Source organism: Schistocerca piceifrons, chromosome 4 (assembly GCF_021461385.2).
Source record: "Schistocerca piceifrons isolate TAMUIC-IGC-003096 chromosome 4, iqSchPice1.1, whole genome shotgun sequence".
NCBI lineage: Eukaryota > Metazoa > Arthropoda > Insecta > Orthoptera > Acrididae > Schistocerca > Schistocerca piceifrons.
In genome coordinates, this window is record NC_060141.1 from 410,142,513 (window position 1) to 410,166,811 (window position 24,299).

Genomic DNA, 24,299 nt, shown 5'->3' on the forward strand with positions numbered 1-24,299 from the left:
CCGAGACGTGTAACCAATGGCACCCCATACCATAACGCCGGGTTATACGCTAGTATGGCGATGACGAACACACGCTTCCAATGTGCATTCACCGCGATGTCGCCAAACACGGATGCGACCATCATGATGCTGTAAAAATAACCTGGATTCATCCGAAAAAATGACGTTTTGCCACTCGTGCACCCAAGTTCGTCATTGAGTACACCATCGCAGGCGCTCCTCTCTGTGATGCAGCGTCAAGGGTAACCGCAGTCATGGTCTCCGAGCTGATAGTTCATGCTGCTGCAAACGTCGTCGAACTGTTGGTGCAGATGGTTGTTGCCTTGCAAACGTTCCCCTCTGTTGACTCAGCGATCGAGACGTGGCTGCACGATCCGTTACAGCCACGCGGATAAGATGCTTGTAATCTCGACTGCTAGTGATACGAGGCCGTTGGGATCCAGCACGGCGTTCCGTATTACCCTCCTGAACCCACCGATTCGATACTCTGCTAACAGTCATTGGATCTCGACCAACGGGAGCAGCAATGTCGCGATACGATAAACCGCAGTCGCGTAGGCTACAATACGACGTTTATCAAAGTCGAAAACGTGATGGTACGCATTTCTCCTCCTTACACGAGGCATCACAACAAAGTTTCACCAGGCAACGGCGGTGAACTGCTTTTTTTGTATGAGAAATCGGTTGTAAACTTTCCTCATGTCAGCACGTTGTAGGTGTCGCCACCGGCGCCAACCTTGTGTGAATGTTCTTAAAATCTAATCATTTGCATATCACAGCATCTTCTTCCTGTCGGTTTAATATCGCGTCTGTAGCACGTCATCTTCGTGGTTTATCAATTTTGATGGCGAGTAGTATAGTATGTTTCTTGTCACGTTGTGTAATGTGGGCTCTTGGAGTTCTGAGAGTGAATCTCTGCGCGTTGCACACGATTTTCTTGTATTATGTTCCACTAGTTTTTCTAAACCATTTCTGTGACGCTGCTGTTCTAAGAAAACCTGTAACGAATCAATCCAGATTTTCTGTAACCTGTACGTGTTCCGTTAATCATACGTGCCGTAGACTTGCGAACATTAGGCTTACTAAAGACTCAATCAGCGCCCATCGTCGTGGACGACTCACTCTTTCTTAGCGTCCTTCTACCGAATCTGATTAATGCGGTCGCTCAACCACAGTTTTGTAGCTGTTCCTGCTCCTATCGCTCCGAAGGGGTACCCTTTGATATCTGACGGTGACAATTCTTTGATAATGGTCTGGTCTAATAATATCGGACGTTTTCGCCAATTTGTACGAATTAAATTACTTTTCGTTCAGGTTTTTTACTGCCGTTAACGACATCTGGTGGACCAATTGTAATTTGTGCCTGATCGGGACTCCAACCCAAATTTGCCGCTTTACGCGAGCGTTCCCCTTAACTGCCTCGGCCATCCCAGCATGCTTCCCTTCCGACACCAATTCCCAGGCTGTTGCTCACTGCTGACGTAGTGACACGTACCCATTAACCCCTTACTCGCAATTCCTGATTCCCATAAGAGATCGGGCAAGGTGTACAACACTGGAAGAAAAGGTCGTTGGTCGGGTCGTCATCTTATCGATATGTATAGCGGAAGCGTGCTCGCATGGCGGAGGTGGTTAATGCGACCGCTCGCGTAATGCGGGAAATCCTGGTTCGATTCCTGGTCTGGCACAAATTTTCGCCTGTTACCATTGATACATTTCGATTGCCAAATGCAGCTAACGTCATAAAAAGTTTGAACGATGCTTAAACCAAAACATTATGACCACTGCCCTTTGCGACGTTGGATGTTGCATGGTGGCGTGGCGGGCACACGACGTGATTACAAAAGTATGGAAGCGGAGCGGACATGATGGTATGGGATGCAAATATGGAAATCCATTGACATAAGCCACTTTGAGAAAGGGCAGATTATTATTACGCAGATCCTGAGAACGAGTATCTTGTGAACGACGAAGCTGGTCCGATGTTCACGTGCTACTGTCGTGAGCACATATGGAAAGGGTTGGAAGGTCGGAAACTACAATTACACCCTTAATGAATGGACGTCCACGACTGTTCACAGAATGGATCGAAGGTATGATAGATGGTGATCTGTTGCATATCTACCAAAAGAGCACAATGCTGGCGCACGCACAAGTGCTTTGGAGCACACTGTTCATCGAACGTTGTTGAACATGGAGCTCCATAGCAGACTACACCTACGTGTTCACATGTTGACCCAACGACATTTTCAATTATGACTGTAGTCGCAACGGGACCACTGGGATTCGACCGTCGATGAATTCCAAACAACATTTTTGCTACACTAGGTCGTCGGTCGTCTCCGCGAACGCCGTCATCGAGGTGAACGTCGTCTAGAAACGTGCAGCGCGCCACGGACGCAGGCTGTTGGCAGCAACATCATGCTGTGGGAGACATTCTCTTGCTCCTGCATGGAATCTGTAATAGTAATCGAAGACACGCTGACAGCTGTGAATTACTTGCATCCCTTCAAGTTTGATGTCTTCCCCGAAGGCCAAGTCATCTTTCAGCAGTATAATTGTCCGTGTCTGGGAGCCAGAACCTTGCTACAGTGGTTTGATGAGCGTCATAGAGAACGCACGCTGATGTCTCGGCGACCAAATTCCCCTGATGTAAATCCTATGGGACCCATCTTGGTCGCAATCAGGCGCTCGGGCGCCGTCACCACGTACGCAAACCAACGGTCCCTTATTTACACGAATTACATGATCTGTCCATAGACATCTAATCCCACATGCCTCCACAAACCTACCAACATACCGTCAGATCCATGATACGCAGAATCAGTAATGTATTTCGTTCAGAAGACGGACAAACAAGCTATTAAGTTATATAATATTTTTATATGAAGATGGTATCTGTTCTTTCGGACATGTCCGAAAGAACAGATACCATATATATATATATATATATATATATATATATATATATATATATGTAGGCTCACCGGCCATTTGACCATCTTCTTCTGTGCGGATGCACAAACAGTGCCCGAACTCTTACGGGAATCGGCAAAACGCCGCGAGTAAAGAGTATAATGGGCAGGGGCACTATGAATATAGTGCGGGACAATAAGTTGGGAATGTGGGTCTCACTGGAGGCCTGCCAGAGATAAGTCCCTGCAGTCGTGCTATCCTCTGTGTCCTCGGTGGCTCAGATGTACAGAGCGTCTGCCATGTAAGCAGGAGATCCCGGGCTCGAGTCCCGGTCGGGGCACACATTTTCAACTATCCCCGTTGACTTATATCAACGCCTGTGTGCAGCTAGGGGTATCGTAGTATATTATTTTTGCTGGTGGGGGACTCGGCAAGCCATCCTCGCTCAAAGTGCTGATATGAAGGTCTTTCTGCATTATCTGACTAGCGTTTTCTATTAATGTGACCTCCATGTATTAATCTTTGATGTACGCGAACGGAGCTTTCGACGTTATCTAGGTAATTTACATATTTCGTGAATAGAAATGCCTCTGTGTCACTTGCCAGAAACTGAGCCAGTTCTCTTTCTGGGCTTGACGGTGGTTCCTTAAGGCGAATTACTTTTTCGCTTTCACAGACTTAACGTAGTCCCTAAGGGGATCGAAATTCTGTAATTATGTTATACAGCCTCGAGTGAGTGTATCTCTTGGGCGAATCAGTTGGCTAGTTAGTTCGTACCGGATTAGAAGATCCGATGATGACTGACTAGGAGGTAAATAGTGGTCATTACAACATTTGTGAGACCAGAGACTGAGAAATACAATAAAAATATCGTTTTCACTTTCGTTTGATACGAAATCGTCACTTCAACGGCGTGCCTAGTTTTCCGTAACTATTTTTACGACGTGGCAATGTGTGAGTGTATCAAGACTTCCCGAAAGTGAGGTCACATAGTGCGAATTTATGTACCGCCATCTACCCCCTTCTGGGTCTCGCTAGTGATAAAAGCGATCTGGGTTTCACGTAATCGGTGTTCATGAACTGCATTTGTTTCTTTGACTCTTACAGAGAAATTATTTGACCTTCAAGAAAGTCACTGTTCCTAAGGATACAACAGTTATTTAATCTTACTGATATTTTGCAGTAAGAGGCAATTTGTACCCCATTGAACACACGCAGCATAAGTAGCAATGTATTTGTGGGTGAAGGGACAGTTCGAGCTTCCTTCCGATAATGTGGGACAACAGCACTTGTCATTATCAGCCGGCCGCTGTGGCCGTGCGGTTCTAGGCGCGTCAGTCCGGAACCGCGTGACCGCTACGGTCGCAGGTTCGAATCCTGCCTCGGGCATGGATGTGTGTGATGTCCTTAGGTTAGTTAGGTTTAAGCAGTTCCAAGTTCTAGGGGACTGATGACGACAGATGTTGAGTCCCATAGTGCTCAGAGCCATTTGAACCATTTGTCATTATCAGTATTGCTCGGACTTTATTTGTTAACGCATCTTAAGCAAATCAGTTACATCACACAGATACACTAGATTTGAAATGAATGCTATCCGTCGAAATCAGTCTTTCTGAACGTTAGATCTACTATTATGCAGCTTTATCACAGCTATTTTCTACATAATTCGTAACAAAAGTCGTAAATATATCTCTCAAACATAGGATAAATGACAGGAATTATAACTCCCTACAGATTTTTTCATTTATTGATATGCTATTAGTCTATCTCAGTTCTAGGTTATGAAATCAGGTCCCTACGACGCCTGCTAGAACCACAAAATATCTGACGTACCTGGTTCCGTACAGTTCCCTGCACATCTGATTTTTGAAGAATGTAGACAAGCGGTAATTGGAATGTGCCAGAGCTGGAGTGAAGGGAAAACGCACGAGGAGTTCCAAGTCATCGGAAAGAAAATCTGCCGAGTCCATTTCAGTGGTGCAGTCCCACTATTTGTCTTAATTTTATTTGGGAAGAATACAGAAAACTCAAGCTGGATGGCCGGATAGGAATACGGTTCCCCTTCTCCCAAACGCGAATTCGCTGCCTCATATGCTGCGCCACCACACAATTTGGTTCCCAGTCAGCGACTGAGAAACACAAAGAATGCTTTGCTACATTTCAACCAAGCCAAAGTCCATTGAATAACTATAAGCTCTCTATGACTGGAAATTGTAAAATTGTTATCATCTCTAAACCCTACACGAACAAAACTGATCGTTGATTACAGAATTGTAGATAAATCTGCTGTAAGAAGACCTCCCCATAACACGAATCCAATCACCGAACACCGTTGTCGCAACGGTCCGTTTTGGCGAACCATTTCTTGATGACGTCTGTTGCTCAATTTGGTAACCAATTATTCACTGTCCATCGTCAGAAGTCACAGAAGGTAGGTATTACATTCTTCAGTTTTTATCATGCTAGTCAAGTGTGTTTCAGTCCAAATTCATGGTTCAGACTAGACCAGGTTATCAAGTACTATTAAGTGCGAGTAAAACGAGCGTTTGTTTGCGTAATTTCAAACACTCACAAATTTTTCGATAATTCTGCCGGACGAAATGTTACAATGCTGATAAAAGTAAACCGTTCTGAGTAAAAGGTATGAAGCATTTCCAATATACTCGTATCTTTAGGACCCGCACCCTATACTGTCGATGAGTGATATGACATGAAGTCTGCAATACTGACCAATAGTACTCACAAAATCTCGGTTGTTGCAAATGAGAAAATCCTGATAGGAACGGGATCACAATATGAAGTGTTTTAAGTTCATTACCAGCTGATGAATATTATTCTCTGAAACGCGTTGTGACTAATAGAAGCACCAAAAGGAATGATAACTTCAGCATTTTACTATTGGGTACAAAACAGCTTAACACCAAGTCACGAAATTTTTAAACACATCGTAAATTAGTGTACAGATAAAATGTATCTGATATAGAGGGTCTTCCACAAGATTTTGTTACAGTAACCTAAATTTAAAAAAAAGTCGGGCATAAATTTTGAAAATATCAAAAATAAGTACAAATAAATACATACGCATATCCTGTATATAAATATAAGTACACAAGATATTTGTAACTGAAGCTGAAAAGCAGCATTTGGCAGACTAACTGAAACACTGAATATGTGGTGCTGATTGCTGCAATGGTGTTTCGAGTCCTAGAAACGAATGTAGCTTTTAATTTCTTCTTCCTTTTCCCCAAGTGATTCACTCTCACTCACAAAGGAACCATCACATCCATTAATCACAGATTTTGATAAGTCTTAGGTATGTCGTAGAGGTATCTGTTCTGAGTACGGTACCTGGCTAGTGGCTTTTCTAGCAAGGGCCCTGCGCACCTGCTTTATATTTAACGTTGGCACGTTTCGACCGAGCGGTCATAGTGCTGTTGCTTCCGGGCTACCACGCTGCCGGTAAGGGTTCAGACTCTAACCATAATTCTTTTTTTTAATTTAATCGTATAGAATATGATTAAATAGTACATGTCATGCAAAATTATTCAAAAACATCCATTTTCGTCGTGGTAATTTCATTAATAAATCAATCTTACAACACACGTTCTTTAAATGTGTGGTTCGTAGTTAAATTTCTATATATTTATATTTGGACAGCGAAAGAATTCTCAACGATGGACGAAGTATTAGGAGCTGCGGAAGGACTCCAAATACAGACGACAGTACCCATCCCTAATTTCCACCCAGCTGCCAGTGCCAATCGATATACAATAGCTATATCCGTCTATTAAAATGGAGCGAAAATCGATTTAAACAAGATTATTCATTCCTTCACAGTCACAGTATACTGTAACCGTCTAAGAAAAGATATTCCATTATGTTTTTTGTGTTTGCAAAAAATGGTTCAAATGGCTCTGAGCACTATGGGACTTAACATCTGAGGTCATCAGTCCCCTAGACTTAGAACTACTTAAACCTAACTAACCTAAGGACATCACACATCCATGCCCGAGGCAGGATTCCAACCTGCGACCGTAGCAGTCGCGCGGTTCCGGACTGAAGCGCCTAGAGCTGCTCGGTCACCGCGGCCGGCAATGTCCCATGTTTGTAATTCCAACCATCATTCCGCGTTTAAAGTCTGCGAATTGCAGTCGAGTGGCCATAATCACGTCTGGTAGCTTTTCACGCGAATCAGTTGAGCTCAAATGACAGCTCCACCAACGCACTGCGCTTTTATACCTTGTGTACGCGATATTACTGCCATCACCGAATGTCCACGTCTCTATCCCATGACTTTTGTCACCTCATTGTACGTATCTACACCTACATCTACATACATAATCCACCATACGGTGCGTGGCGGAGGGTGTCTCGTACCACAATTAGCATCTTCTCTCCCTGTTCCACTCCCAAACAGAACGAGGGAAAAATGACTGCCTATATGCCTCTGTACGAGCTCTAATCGCTCTTATCTTATCTTTGTGGTCTTTCCGCGAACTATAAGTTGGCGGCAGTAAAATTGTACTGCAGTCAGCCTCAAATGCTGGTTCTCTAAATTTCCTCAGTACCGATTCACGAAAAGAACGCCTCCTTTCGTCCAGAGACTCCCACCCGAGTTTCTGAAACATTTCCGTAACACTCGCGTGATGATCAAACCTACCAGTAACAAATCTAGCAGCCCGCCTCTGAATTGCTTCTATGTCCTCCCTTAATCCGACCTGATAGGGATCCCAAACGCTCGAGCAGTACTCAAGAATAGGTCGTATTGGAATTTTATAAGCGGTATACTTTACAGATGAACCACATCTTCCCAAAATTCTACCAATGAACCGAAGACGACTATCCGCCTTCCCCACAACTGCCATTACATGCTTGTCCCACTTCATATCGCTCTGCAATGTTACGCCCAAATATTTAATCGACGTGACTGTGTCAAGCACTACATTACTGATGTAGTATTAAAACATTACGGGATTCTTTTTTATATTCATCTGCATTAATTTACATTTATCTATATTTAGAGTTAGCTGCCATTCTTTACACCAATCACAAATCCTGTCCAAGTCATCTTGTATCCTCCTACAGTCACTCAACGACGACACCTTCCCGTACACCACAGCATCATCAGCAAACAGCCGCACATTGCTATCCACCCTATCCAAAAGATCATTTATGTAGATAGAAAACAACAGCGGACCTACCACACTTCCCTGGGGCACTCCAGATGATACCGTCACCTCTGATGAACACTCACCATCGAGGACAACGTACTGGGTTCTATTACTTAAGAAGTCTTCGAGCCACCCACATATTTGGGAACTAATCCCATATGCTTGTACCTTAGTTAGGAGTCTGCAGTGGGGCACCGAGTCAAACGCTTTCGGGAAGTCAAGGAATATGGCATCCGTCTGATACCCTTCATCCATGGTTCGCAAAATATTATGTGAAAAAAGGGCGAGTTGCGTTTCGCAGGAACGATACTTTCTAAAGCCGTGCTGATGCATGGACAGCAACTTCTCTGTCTCAAGGAAATTCATCATATTCGAACTGAGAATATGTTCGAGAATCCTGCAAAATCGATGTTAAGGATATTGGTCTGTAATTTTGAGGAATCGTCCTTCTACCCTTCTTATATACAGGCGTCACTTCCACTCGCTCGGGACTTTACGTTGGGCAAGAGATTCGCGAAAAATGCAGGTTAAGTAAGGAGTCAATGCAGTAAAGTACTCTCTGTAAAACCGAATTGGAACCCCATCAGGACCTGGGGATTTATTTATTTTCAACCCATTCACCTGCTTCACAACCCCAGGGATGTCTATCACTATGTCCTCCATACGGGAATCTGTACGAGACTCAAACGGCGGTATGTTTGTACGATCCTCCTGCGTGAAAGATTTCTCAAATGCTAAATTCAAAATTTCAGCTTTCGTTTTGCTGTCTTCCGTTGCCAGGCCAGACTGATCAGTCAGTGACTGGATGGAAGCCTTCGGCGCGCTTACCGATTTTACGTAAGACCAGAATTTCTTTGGGTTTTCAGCAAGCCTTATTGCTAAGGTATGACGGTGGTAGTGGTTAAATGTTTCACGCATCGCTCTTTTTACAGCAGCACGAATCTCAACTAACGTAGCTGTAGATTTACAAACACTGACACTCCACTGGCGAGTATGTGACATACTTCTGTGACTGAAGATGATAGACAGCATTAACAAGCAAGATGAAGATCGCAACCAGCTGTGGGACTTACCATACAGCTTGACCCCACAGTAGGAGGTGGAGGGCCTGGCGATGTCGTAGCAGCAGTCGAGGCCAGGCGGGTAGTCTGCCGGGTAGTTGGGCGAGTCCAGGAAGCCTTCTGGAGTCTCCAGCCGCGCGTAGCAGCCCGTCCGCGTCTGCGTCACGCTGGCTGCCGACACTGTGCACACCAAACACGCGCACCGTTAAGGCAACGAGCCGCAGAAACAACACTCTCTGTTAGATTAAGCGACTCTACGAGTACATCCAGTCGAGACGGACGTGACTACTGAGGCCTCTCTTAAAAGAAAAAGAAAAAACAGTGCCAAAGTACAGCTCCTAATGGCGGTACTGTTACATAGGGTGACCATGATATACCAGGCCAGTCATATTCCTCGTAAATGGTTAGCACAGCACCTTGAAGACAAAACCAAATGAGTCCGTACCCGGAGCATGTGTGGAATAGTGCATCAGCATTAAGAGCCTAAGACGCCAGAGAAGTGCCACACAGGTGCATTCAGCAGTATCTTCTCTTTGTGTGCCCTCGAGCTGTGTTGTAGGACTGTCACTATTCATAATAAACATTTACGGAAAAAAATCGCAGCATCGAAAAGTGGAAGTGCGTCATAAACGAAATTTGGTACGCATGTTGCTACATCTGAAAGATTTCGTGCCATTCGCCCAAGGCCAGCGCTAGTAGCGCCGCTATCACAATGCAAATATCGTTTGCTATAAATACACGCTGTAGTGGTTAGCGTTAGTTACCTTTTAGATTGGACGTGGTGAGCTAATGTTAGTCAAGGATGCTTCTAGACGACAAAGACTAAGACGCCATTATCAGCACTTCACTGAGTTTGAACAAAGTCTTGTAATAGGGCTGCGAAAAGACGGATGTTCCTTCTGCGAGATTCCAGAAAGACTTGGCAAGAATATGACCACTGTACATGATTACTGGCGACGGTGGTGGCCAAGGACGTACGGCAGGAAGAAGACGGCGGTCTAGACGGCCACGTGGCACTACCGAGAGGGAAGACCATCGTGTTCGGCTTGTGGCTCTGGTACATCGAACTGCACGTGCAGCAGCAATTTGAGCTGCAGTTGGCGTCACTGTTACACAACGATCTGTTACTAATCTGTTTCTTCAAGGACAGCACCGATACAGACGCCCTGCAGCGTGCGTTCCACTGACACTAAACCACCGCAATTTGCAACTTCTGTGCTGTCACGCGAGAGCTAATTGGATAGCCGAGTGGACGTCTGTTGTATTTTCTGGTGAAAGCCGTTTGTGTCTCCGTGCCTGTGACGGCCGTGTGTACGTCAGGAGAATGCCAGTTGAGGGCCTGCAACCAACCTATCTTCGTGCTAGACACACTGGACGTACACCTTTAGTTTTGGTCTGGGATGTCATTTCGTACGACAGCAGGATCACTCTCATGGTTATTCGCCACCCTGATTGCAAATTTGTTCGTCAATCTGGTGATTCGACCAGTTGTGCTACCATTCATTAACAGCATACCACGGAGTGTTTCCCAATGGGGCGAAGGCTAGGCCAAATACCGCTGTTGTAACCGAACATGCTCTACGGCGTGTAGACATATTGCCTTAGTCTGCTTAGTTACCAAATCTGTCTCCAGTCCAATATATACGGAATACCATCGGACAACACCAACGTCATCCAAAACTAGCATTAACCATCCTTATATTGAAATTCTTCCAATCCGTATGTGGCATAAGCAAACCAGTGCTTAACAGTATTGGTTAAAAACAGTCTTGGTTGCAATTTTAGTTTTTTATTTTTCAACGACACGTTTCGCCTTATTTAGGCATCTTCAGGTTATCTCTTCTAGATGGACGCGAGGGGCACCAAGATCTGCATAACGCGTTCCCGTTCACAGGAGCGAACGGGAACGCGTTATGCAGATCTTGGTGCCCCTCGCGTCCATCTAGAAGAGATAACCTGAAGATGCCTAAATAAGGCGAAACGCGTCGTTGAAAAATAAAAAACTAAAATTGCAACCAAGACTGTTTTTAACCAATACATCCTTGTGTTGGCGAACCAAGTGCAACAGGCATGGAAGTCCATTCCACAAACTGATATCCGGCACTTGTACAGCACAATGCATGCACATTTGCATGCTTGCATTCAGCATTCTGATGTTTATACCGGTTATTAATGTACCAGAATTTCACGTTTCAAATGGCTTATCTCCCGCTTATCTTAACCTGCGATGGTGCGATCTTAATCACTTAACTATGTTATCTAGACAAATGTATTCCCTAAATTTCATTACTTTACATTAATTATTTTTTGGTGTTGCTACTTTTTCCCGTCGGTGTATATATAAATTACCTAGTGAATAACTTCGAAATATCCATGCAGGTTTTCGCAAATGATGTTTTTGCAAGGCTAGAAAACTGTAGCAAAATGAAATATCTACATAGCTGCGATATTTGATGCAGGGGTTCCCATTTCACCCTCATGTTAATCGAAGGTTCGATGGCGGCTGTGGACTACGTCGACTTTACTGCGGACGACTCACATCGCTTCGTACTTCACGTCTTCCCCGACGGATGTGGCACCTTCCAGCAGGACAACCGACCGTGTCACGTCAAACTCGAACTGCAATGGTTTTAGGAACATGCTAGCGAACTCACACTAAACGTGTTTTCCAGCAAATGCGGTTGATCTGCACCCAATGGGACACACCACAGACGCTATCGGGCAATAGATCCGTGTTACAGTCTATCGGCCCTTATCTGACGGGAACTGCATGACGTGGGCGTAGACAGCTGGTGCCATATACTTCGACAAACCTACCAAAGACTTACAGAATCTTTGCCTTGCACAATCTCAACTGTGTTGTGTTTCTAATGTCGACCAATACGCTATTATGTAGGCGGTCATCGTGTTTTGGCTCCTCATTAAAGAACCCTACCAGTCATGGTTTCCTCAGCTTCTGAGATTCCAAAATCCGATACTGAATCTGCAGGAACCTCTTAGAGGTTGGTCACAATCTAGCGTCGCATCAGTCTATAAAAACAAAAATCGATACAGGAAGGACTTGGATAATTACAGAAGAATTACCCTACCGAACACTAGCAGCAAAATGTTCACTACTATAATCAAAGTTAAACTTGAGTGCTTTTATGAAAACAATTTGACGCGCAAGTCGCCGAAGTGGCGTCAAATTGAAAGTCTTGCACCTGGCGAACGGTCTACCCGACGGGGGGCCTAGTCGCACGACATTTACATTTATTTATGAAAACGTTTTGAGGGGAGAAGAAAATGGTTTCAGAAAGAAGTTTTCATGCTATGATTGTTAATTTATAATTATACTCTCGGTGGAGAAATACGGAGAATTTAACGTGGAAACATATGTTACCTTTCAAGATTATGAGAAATGATCTTAGGAAGTAATCTGACACAAGCCGCTGAAAATACTAGTGCAAGATCGCGTACCACAAAATAACATTCTAAATATTTACGTATATGCCATATACACACGAAAACTCTAATGATAGTAAGAACTGAAGACAAATTATGAATGTGGAAACAGTAACACCGCCGCGCGGGATTAGCCGAGCGGTCTCAGGCGCTGCAGTCATGGACTGTGCGGCTTGTCGCGGCGGAGGTTCGAGTCTTCTCTCGGGCATGGGTGTTGTGTGTTTGTCCTTAGGACAATTTAGGTTAAGTAGTGTGTAAGCTTAGCGTCTGATGACCTTAGCAGTTAAGTCCCATAAGATTTCACGCCCATTTTTTGAACAGCAACATCATTGAGGTTAGACGAGAATGTGGAATCTCTTCCCCCTGTTAACATATACAGGGCGGTCAGAACCTGCCTGAAAAGTTTGTAAAGGTGGTGCAGAGTGGGTTGTGCTGAGAAACAACTTTTAATAAAAAAAACATACGTTTCGTCGTTTCTGAGTTACTTTGCACTCAGGTTAGCCAATCAGGGCGTTGCGCGCTGCCAGAAACGAAGTCAGCAAAGGTGTGCTTCGTTTGGCTTCCTAAAATCGAACAAGCGAGCGAAAAAAAAAAACTGGACATGGGACAGTAGTAAGGATCGGACCGGGGCCTAAAGCTGAGCAATCTCATTCACCAGTGTCTACGCTGCGCAACCTATCGAATTTTTTCCTTAACAGTTATTTCTCAGCCCAACCTACACTGCGACACCCTTACAAACTTTTCAGACTCTTTCTGACCACCCTGTACATGAATGCAATAATGCTACAATAAGGTGAACGCAACATACACTGTGTGACCAAAAGTATCAGAACACCCTCCAAAGCATACGTTTTTCATATTATGTGCATTGTGATCCCACCTACTGCCAGTTACTCCATTACAGCGATCTCAATCGTCATTAGACATCGTGAGAGAGCAGAATGGGGCGCTCCGCAGAACTCACGGACTTCGAACGTGGTCAGGAGATTGGGTGTCACTTGTGTCAGACCTCTGTACGCGAGATTTTCACACTCATAAACATCCCTGGGTCCAGTGTTTCCGATGTGATTGTGAAGTGGAACCGTGAAGGGACACGTAAAGCACAAAAGCGTACAGGCCGACCTCGTCTGTTGACTGACAGATACCTCCGACTGTTGAAGAGGATCCTCCTAATGTGTAATAGGTAGACATCTATCCAGACCATCACACAGGAATTCCAAACAGCATCGGGATACACTGCAAGTGCTATGTCAGTTAGGCGGTAGGTGAGAAAACTGTATTTCATGGTCGAGCGGCTGCTCATATGCCGCACATCACGCCGGTGAATGCCAAACGACGCCTCGCTTGGAGTAAGGAGCGTAAACATTGGAAGATTGAACAGTGGAAAAACGTTGCGTGGAGTGACGAATGACGGTACACAATCTGGCGATCCGATGGCAGGGTGTGGGTATGGTGAATATCCGGTGAACGTCATCTGCCAGCGTGTGTAGTGGCAACAGTAAAATTCGTAGGCGTTGGTGTTATGGTGTGGTCGCGTTTTTCGTGGAGGGGCTATCACCCCTTGTTGTTTTGCGTGACATTATCACAGTACAGGCCTACACTCATGTTTTAAGCACCTACTTGCTTGCCACTGTTGATGAGCAATTCGGGGATGGAGAGTGCATCTTTCAACACGATCGAGCACCTGTTCATAATGCACGGCCTGTGGCGGAGTGGTTACACGACAGTAACACCCCTGTAATGAACTGGCCTTCACAGAATCCTGACCTGAATCCTGTAGAAAACCTTTGGGATGTTTTGGAACGCCGGCTTCGTGGCAGGCCTCACCGACCGACATCGATACCTCTCCTCAGTGCAACACTCCGTGAAGAATGGGCTGCCATTACCTGATTGAACGTATGTCTGGGAGAGTGGAAGCTGCCGTCAAGGCTAAGGGTGGCCCAACATCATACTGAATTTCAGTATTACCGATGGAGGATGCCACGAACTTGTAAGTCATTTTCAGCCAGGTGTCTTGATACTTTTGATCACATAGTGTGGCTACAGCCCTGTCAATCGAAATTTACATCTAGCAGTAGTGAATTTTGCAGGCGAGATATCCGTAAAGGAAACTGCAAAAGAAGTTTCACGGAGATCTATCGCTAACACTCATAATGTTTGAGATAAATGCTCCATGAAAATATCTGCTGGAAATACAGAAATAATCGTCTTCTGTGCCGAAAAACTCCACGCCGAAAAAACTTGATACAGGGTGTTGCAGAATGACGGTTTTAAAAATTTGGGAGATGATAAAGGATGAAACTCAGATCATTTTGCAACTGGAACCTATAGTCGGAAATAAAACTTTCTACAGTACTATGCACTTTCTACTCATCCGGTAGTCTACATCAAGCACTAGAATACTCTAATTTGGAAATCGTATATTGACCGTTGTATACAATCAAGTAGTGCAAATAGATTCTATGGCTTCACTATTGCAAAGTAAATGTTCATTATGCCGACCATCAATTTCGTTACGTAATGGGCAACGACGAACCATAATTAGTCTGTTTCTCCACAGGATCATGCGTTCCTCCCCTGATGGTATCAAACGCTGTAAAGATGCGCTTAATAAGCTCAGGTGTTGTTCCTACTGGTGTTGTGTACACAAGGGACTTTACATAAACCCAGAGGAAAATGTCAAGATGGGTGAGATAAGGGAGCGCACAGGCCGATGGACTGGGCCTCTCATTGCGATACACTACTTACTCTCTTTCCGAGAGATATGACCACCATTTGACTGTACAACAGATTTTATTTCACGATCTAGATTTCGGCCTTAGGCCATTATCAAGTGTTACAACTTCAATAGCAAAAAGCTGGAGAGATTACTTAAGGAATTCTATACTTACTAGGTACTTTACACAGTCCGTAGCACACGAAATGAAAGACCTAATAATTCCAGACAACTGTGTCCCTGTTTCATTCGATATATCAAATATGTACACTAATATTCCCATAACAGAAACTACTGACCTAATACAGCAAAACTTGATCAAGCCTAAAAATTGTCACTAGCTAAAATCACTGAAATAATAGAACTTTAAGAGTTAATAACAACTAACAACTACTTTGCCTTTGAAGGTGAAATTTATACCCAAGAAGATGGACTAGCTATGGGCTATTGTTTAGCAGGAACTCTTGCTGTCATTTTTATAAATGACTTGGAACAAAAACATTTTAAAGAATACAAACAGTTAACTAGGAAACTTTGCTTTTACAACAGATTTTTAGATAACTCAGTTCTCATATTTGATGGCACTGTAAATGAAAAAAACACACTGCACAACCATCTAAATAGCCTCCACCCTAAAATTCAATTTACAAAAGAGACTGAAGAACAGAAATAATAAACTTCCTAGAGTTGAAAATTACTAATAACAACAACAAATGTACCTTCAGCATCTACAGGAAATCAACAATCACGGATTGCATAAATGATAATAATTTCAGCCATCCAGTGACTCACAAAAAAGTTTATTTTAGTTCTATGGTACATCGGCTAGTGAACCTCCCTTTGCAGAACAGTGAAGATGAGAAAGATCTGCAGATGCTATAACACACTAAAGTCACAAATCGATATAAGTCATATATAGTTACCAAAATATTTGATAGGAAAGCTAGGACTATTAATGATCATAATATGATGCAAATCGTTTTACACAAAGAAGAAGACAGATTAATAAAGAACAAGTTCATTTCTGTCCCTTACACTGGTGCTATCTCAGATAAAATTGCTAGAATATTTGACAAAACTACTATACAGATAAGCTTCCACACATACAAGAACTTGGGTAACATCCTTAAGCATGCCACACACAAAACTAATTCAATGAGTAGATCAAGCATATATAAGATTGTGTGTGATACTTGTGATTGTTGATACATTTGCCAGATGGGATGTGCTTTGAAAGATAGGTATAAGGAACATATTAGGAGAACAGAAAGCAACACTTCAATATTTAGTAAGACTTCAGAGACACTAATCACCAAGTACAAGAAATCAATCAAGATTTAAAAAGTCTACACACAGTACGAAAAAGCAAGGAAATGGATGTGTTGGAAAAAATAGAAATATACAGTGAAGTAATAAGAGCCCCCTCAACTTAGTGAATGAGCAACTAGAACTAAAGAATAAAAAGATTTAGATACCTTCAGATAAATGTTGGTAGAAACTTAATTCATCATTTTTATTTTAGACCATGCTTAATGAATTTGCTACATTTACTATAATTCCTAATGCCACACTATAAGAGGCTTATTGTCCTTCTGCATACTTGTGCAAATGGTATAGCAGTATGGGTGTACATGTGGGTAGTATTGTGAAGATTGTGTGCATTGTTTTTTCTCCTTTACACCTACCCATTTGTCTTCGCCTACCTAATCAGATAACCCCTCCTTGCGTCCCCTCCCATACCGTCAATACCCCACCACTCCTTATCTACTTTGCTTAAAAAGTGTCGAGCCTTCATTATACTTTATTGTTTTTTGAAATAATGGAACAACTGGTATTATATTGTTACATCTTATGTTTTTTAATGTTCAGTCAATTGCTACAGTTGTTAACCCTCATACAATGTGGGTTACTATTCCTTCTAAACAGTTGTGTAAACAATACTGCAGTATAAGTGGTGAACACTGTGTAGATGGTAAACATTAGTTTTCCTCCTTCCACTTCCCCCTTTTTTAATCTTCACCTATTTATTCAGACTATCCCTCCCACACCAGCCAACAAGTTTCTTTCAGATGTTGTTCCCCTTCCACAATTAAATCTGGTCTATTGTTCACAGTCCTTTTAATAACAGAACACCTAAAAAGTGAAGACTGTTCTTTATACTTTAATATGATTGAAAATAATGGAACAACTAGTGTTCTGTACTACATTTTTATAATTACGATGAAGAGCTGTGCTGTACATTTTATGTTTTTAGTATTTAGTACACTTATCACAGCTGGTAACCTTCATATCTCCCTCCCCCCCCCCCTCCCTCCACTTCTTCTACTTAATCTGACTACCTCATCTTTCCTCCCTCCCACATCAATAACTCGCCACACCTTATCTATTTAATATGTTGATCCATTCCTTTTCCCCTAACGTGCAACATTTCCTTATTCACTATGTACCGCCCCCCCCTACCCGTACCACCACTTTATTCCCCATTTTGTTTCATTGTACATTTGGCCTTTTGTAACGATTATTGATGCTTTTATGTAAAGGGTTTTATATTCCAACGATGTGTGACCATTTAACCAATTATTTAAACATAGTTGTAATTCATAACAACGTATAACTTGGCATCATCTACCCAGTTCAAAGATAATGTAACCAGCTTGTATAATAAGGAGTCCAACTAACAGTATTCAAGACATACCACAGATCGCGTGGTGCAAACTGGGATGACTTTATGATGATCTTTGACTATCGTCTCACTCATGCTTATGTCAATGGCTGCTTGGGCTCAGTGTAGCAAAGTCTAAAACCTCTGATTTGGTCATCTATTTTATTCCACAACCATATGAAGTGAGTCATGTAATTACCAGTAAATTAGGATATTACACAAATGTATTCGCATTGACTTTTGACAAATTTGGTTTATATAACCGAAAATATATATTTTGACGATTACTTCGGTTCTACTCAAGTCTAATGATTTATAATACGTAAGTAAGAGAACAAGTCATGTATCCCAAGCATTGATTTAACTGTTTGCCATGCTATTTTTCTGGTACTTTGTCTGATACTTGTACTTTTATTGTGCTTCAATATGCTGCAGTTGCAACAGTTGATAATGGCCTAAGGCCGAAATCTACATTATGAAATGAAACCTGTTGTACAGTCAAACGGCGGTTATATCTTTCAGAAAGTTTTATATAACTGTGGCTCCATACAAAAGTAAAATCATTAACATTTACTCTCTGCCTTGTGTTGTCTGTGAGATATGCCTTGGCCCGACGATTAAAGTGAGCTGGAGCACCATCGTTTAGAAACTACAAACTAGCTCACTGTTGCAAGGGAAGGTCCTCCAGAACTTCCGGTAAGGCAACCAGAAAGTTCAAATACCATGCATCATTCAAACGATCTGGTATGATGTGTGGTCCATTAGGTGATCTCCCACAATTCCTGCCCAAATGTTCACTGAGAATCTCGCCTGGTAACTCCTCGAACGGGTATTGCGTGGATTTTCAACATCCCAATTGTGGCTGTCGAAACTTCATTTCACACTTCTCCCTGTAGGTTTCTCATATCAAAACGTTCAGAATTTCATCCTCTACAATCGCTCAAATTTTTAAAACGTAATCCTGCAACACCCTGTATAAATGACAAGATTTTATAAAGGGTGAAACAATTTAAATATTTTGGTGTTTAACTATTACCTGGGGCAGATTTAAATATCGCAGAGGAAATTGTGAGGTTAAGAAAACCGCGTGAATAATAGAAAAAAAGCAGTGAAAGTAAATCAAGCACAAAAACGCGTTCGCATGTCCCTGTACAAAACTTTGGCAATGTCTGTGCTTTGTTATAATGGCAAGTCACTGATCTACAAGAAACGATGAGAGCTGAGTGGCAGCTAATAAGTAAAGACAATGTTCCGAACAGGAGGCTACACAAAACGGGACAGAAAAGGAAATGAAGAGTATCTACAATATCTTGAACTCCAATGAATTTTTATTTATTTAACTTGATCAGTTTAGGGTACTGAGGCCCTCTCTTACATCAGACCGGTGTTAAATGCATAGAGTATTTTTTTTTTTTTTACATCTTGACTCATACACTATTTACATCGTAGCTGGCCGATAACAATATGACAAATAGTAATAAAATAGTATCAAAAGAATTAAAAACGATTTGAATTTATGTAAAAGAAGTAAGGAAAGTTAGATTTTAGCGTGCCGCTGACATCAAGGACATTAGAGACGGGAGTATACGCTCGAAATGTATTAAGCATGGGGAAGGAAGTCGGTCGTGTCCTTTCAAAGGAACCATCCAGCATTTGCCTGAAGCCATGTAGGGGAATGACAGAAAACCTAAATCCGGACGGGGATTTGAATTAACGTCCTCCGAATGCAAGTACAGTGTGCTAATCATTGCGCTACCTCAGTCGGTGAATGTACGTAGAGATACTGTGAATAAAAAGTGCTAACAAAGCCCGGAAGTTTTAAGTGAAAGACTTAATAAAGTTAATACTACCAGTGCTATTGCTACAGCTTCTACTCTTTCCGCTACAACAACAATAATAATAATAATTACAGTGATAGTGGCAGATTCAGAATGTACTTGTGACTGTGTACAAAAGTTATTTCTGACAATAGCGAGTTCTGAACGAAAAAATGTAGGTAGACTGCACCAGCTAAGAGCATTGGAAATTGATGAAGATCTGGTTGGGATGAGGGATGTAATTGTTTAATAGGTGTGTAGACAAGAAAAGGTAGACATCGTCCTTGCTTCAGTAGCTATGCCGCGCGAGATAGCCGCGCGGTCTAGGGCGTCCTGTCACGGTGCGCGCTGCTCCCCCCGTCAGAGGTTCGAGTCCTCCCTCGGGCATGGATGTGTGTGTCGTCATTAGCGTAAGTTAGTTGAAGTTAGATTAAATGCTGTGTGAGATTGGGGACCGATGACCTCAGCAGTTTGGTCCCATAAGAACTTGTATGTATGTACAGGGTGTTTCAAAAATGACTGGTATATTTGAAACGGCAATATAAACTAAACGAGCAGCGATAGAAATACACCGTTTGTTGTAATATGCTTGGGACAACAGTACATTTTCAGGCGGACAAACTTTCGAAATTACAGTAGTTACAATTTTCAACAACAGATGGCGCTGCAAGTGATGTGAAAGATATAGAAGACATCGCAGTCTGTGGGTGCGCCATTCTGTACGTCGTCTTTCTGCTGCAAGCGTGTGCTGTTCACAACGTGCACGTGTGCTGTAGACAACATGGTTTATTCCTTAGAATAGAGGATTTTTCTGGTGTTGGAATTCCACCGCCTAGAACACAGTGTTGTTGCAACAAGACGAAGTTTTCAACGGAGGTTTAATGTAACCAAAGGACCAACAAGCGATACAATAAAGGATCTGTTTGAAAAATTTCACCGGACTGGGAACGTGACGGATGAACGTGCTGGAAAGGTAGGGCGACCGTGTACGGCAACCACAGAGGGCAACGCGCAGCTAGTGCAGCAGGTGATCCAACAGCGGCCTCGGGTTTCCGTTCGCCGTGTTGCAGCTGCGGTCCAAATGACGCCAACGTCCACGTATCGTCTCATGCGCCAGAGTTTACACCTCTATCCATACAAAATTCAAACGCGGCAACCCCTCAGCGCCGCTACCATTGCTGCACGAGAGACATTCGCTAACGATATAGTGCACAGGACTGATGACGGCGATATGCATGTGGGCAGTATTTGGTTTACTGACGAAGCTTATTTTTACCTGGACGGCTTCGTCAAGAAACAGAACGGGCGCATATGGGGAACCAAAAAGCCCCATGTTGCAGTCCCATCGTCCCTGCATCCTCAAAAAGTACTGGTCTGGGCCGCCATTTCTTCCAAAGGAATCATTGGCCCATTTTTCAGATCCGAAACGATTACTGCATGACGCTATCTGGACATTCTTCGTGAATTTGTGGCGGTAAAAACTGCCTTAGACGACACTGCGAACACCTCGTGGTTTATGCAAGATGGTGCCCGGCCACATCGCACGGCCGACGTCTTTAATTTCCTGAATGAATATTTCGATGATCGTGCGATTGCTTTGGGCTATCCGAAACATACAGGAGGCGGCGTGGATTGGCCTCCCTATTCGCCAAACATGAACCCCTGTGACTTCTTTCTGTGGGGACACTTGAAAGACCAGGTGTACCGCCAGAATCCAGAAACAATTGAACAGCTGAAGCAGTACATCTCATCTGCATGTGAAGCCATTCCGCCAGACACGTTGCCAAAGGTTTCGGGTAATTTCATTCGGAGACTACGCCATATTATTGCTACGCATGGTGGATATGTCGAAAATATCGTACTATAGAGTTTCCCAAACCGCAGCGCCATCTGTTGTTGACAATTGTAACTACTGTAATTTCGAAAGTTTGTCTGCCTGAAAATGTACTGTTGTCCCAAGCATATTGCAACAAACGGTGTATTTCTATCGCTGCTCGTTTAGTTTTTATTGCCGTTTCAAATACACCGGTCATTTGTGAAACACCCTGTATGTATGTATTGAACTGGGGACCTAGAAACGACGGAGAGGCTTCGTCCCCGCCGTAGCCCTCAGTGGTACACAACACCACTAAAGGCTACAGCAGTCCACTCACCCCACCGCCACCCAAACCGAACTCAGGCTTATTGTGCGATTCGGCTACCAGTGGACCCCTCGTGAGAGTGTCATTTCAGACGAGTGCTACCCCAATGTTTGCGCGTTAGAGTAATTATGGTGTACGCGTCGAGGAGACAGTGTTTGCGCAGCAATCGCCGACGTAGTGTAACTGAGGCGGAATGAGGGGAACAAGCCCACATTCGCCGACGCAGATGGAAAAACGCCTTTAAAACCATCCACAGACTGGCCGGCACACCGGACCTCAACACTAATCCGTTGGGCGGATACGTGCCGGGGACCGGCACGTCTTCCCGCTCGGGAAGCAGTGCGTTAGACCGCGCGGCTAGCCGGGCGGGCCCCATAAGAGCTCACCAGAACTTTCCAAATTTTTTTTCAGTTGTTGTGTCATTAAGTATCTTATCAAGTTACCTTCCGTTAGGAATATGGGTGCACTCAACGACTGTGATATGACTTTCAAATTATAGAGCACAGCAATCAGTCGTCCATTTATTTCAGGTTTTATTAGGCAAATCTACATTTCAGATAGTGCCCAGCAATTATCATCACTGAAAAAAAAGCACGACTGATTGCTGTGCTCTGCCATTTGAAGGACATTAACTATCCTTTGAAGATGAAGATGATAGTCTAGTTCTCTGATATGATGAGGTAGGTCACTTCTGTGTCGGGCTCCTGCTACTGAAAAGGACTTCGAGAAAGCGGCTGTGCGATGGGATGCGACAGAAATAATTTTGCTCTGCTGGAAACGAGTGCTTCTGCCGTGTTGTTCAGGCAAGTGGGTTATGGTGGAAGAGAGGTAGACGGACAGTGTACGATGATAAGACTGTAGAGGAAACAGAGTGTACAGAAGTATTGGCACGTAGAAGGTGTAATCAGCTGAATGATGAACATTAACTTCACTTAACGGAGTTTTATTCAGCACTTGCACATACAAGAGCGCGGAGCAAACTGCCTCCGGCCAGAACACATACAGTATATATACAGCTACAGACCATTCCAGTACAATCATTCTTGACACTAGAATGTACTCGAGTTGAATATGGAAATTAAAATCGTACAGCCGAGGAGAGTTTTGAATTGACGACCCTCCATACAATAGTTAAGTATCGTATCCACTACACCACGGTGATACTCAGATTCTTCTGCGACAATATGTACGCGAAATATCTGCAGTTGTCTATACGTAGCCAGGATAGCTGTGCATAAGATGGTGAAATGTGATCAAAGAGTTGAATGCCGCAGATGTATCTAAAACAGGCGTTCATCACCTATTCCAGGCGCCGCGAGCTTCCTTGGAAAAGCTCTTGCAGGATAACATCGCCATAATTAATAGCCGGAAATATAGGTGTTTGTACAAGTTTATTTTCAGACCAAAAGGGAAGGGCTTTTTATATTTTTTGGAGGGCATGGAGAGGTGCTGATGCCTTCTTGGTCATTGCACCTTTGTGCTCAACTGAGTTTAGCTTTTCATCTGTTGTTACTCCTACACTCGTTTCTGAGGATGAGAAGTTGAATTTGCTGTCCAGTGAAGAATTAAAGATGTTAGGGATTTCCGGGGCTTATAAGCACAGAATGACCAACGAGGACCGCTCCGTGTCCATTTTGATAATGCACACCGGTCAGCACTGAAATTCTCCATAGTTGTATTCATGTTTGTTGATATTGCACTTGCATACAACTGGAGGTAATTAATACACGCGTAGTATTTACAGTAGGACAAAACTAATGAGACATCAGTGATGAACAGTGAAAAGGTTATAGGACATAATGCTGAATCCTGGGGCAGGTCTTATACTACGTGCCTTTTTGGGACCAGGCGTGAAGCATTGCTGGTGAGACGTCTGATACGAACAAAACCACTGCACTGCACTTGGAGTACGAATGTTAGTGGTAAGAAAAATTATTACAACCTGTCACCCTGACGCCCAACACAGAAATCCTAAAAGCAGTCTTAAACTACAGATCCACTATAATTAACAGTATCCTGTTTTCTTAGACCGACAGACAGTTGAACAAAGCGCTGTATTTGAGTTCGTAGTATTCGAAGTGCTGTGCGCTGCGGCGTTCGTCTTGCACACTGTCTCAGCGGAGAAGTAAACGATTGCCGAAGTCACGAAGCTTTCTGAAGTTAAACCGAGAAAGTTCCCTCAAACGGCGGTGCGACAAGGCCGGCCTTGGGCGCTGCTCGCCCCGAGCTGAGAGTACGTGCCCCGAGGCGAGGCGAGGCGGCCGCTGTAGTAGATGGCGGCTTCGGCTATTGGGAGAAGAGCAGGCGGGGTTACACGGAGGGTGGTGGTGTACTGTGTCAATGAATGATCTTTAATCCTGGGAACTCCATC

At 43.4% G+C, this 24,299-nt stretch overlaps 1 protein-coding gene across 1 annotated transcript in view; it reads right to left on the reverse strand.

The window, feature by feature from the left end:
• LOC124795873 (neuropilin-2-like) overlaps window positions 1–24,299 on the reverse strand; it is a 254,480-nt gene that overhangs the window by 163,689 nt on the left and 66,492 nt on the right. The window contains exon 2 of the mRNA XM_047259954.1: window positions 9,161–9,328. Within this exon, the coding sequence (XP_047115910.1) occupies window positions 9,161–9,328 (168 nt within the window). The remainder of the gene's footprint in view (window positions 1–9,160; window positions 9,329–24,299) is intronic.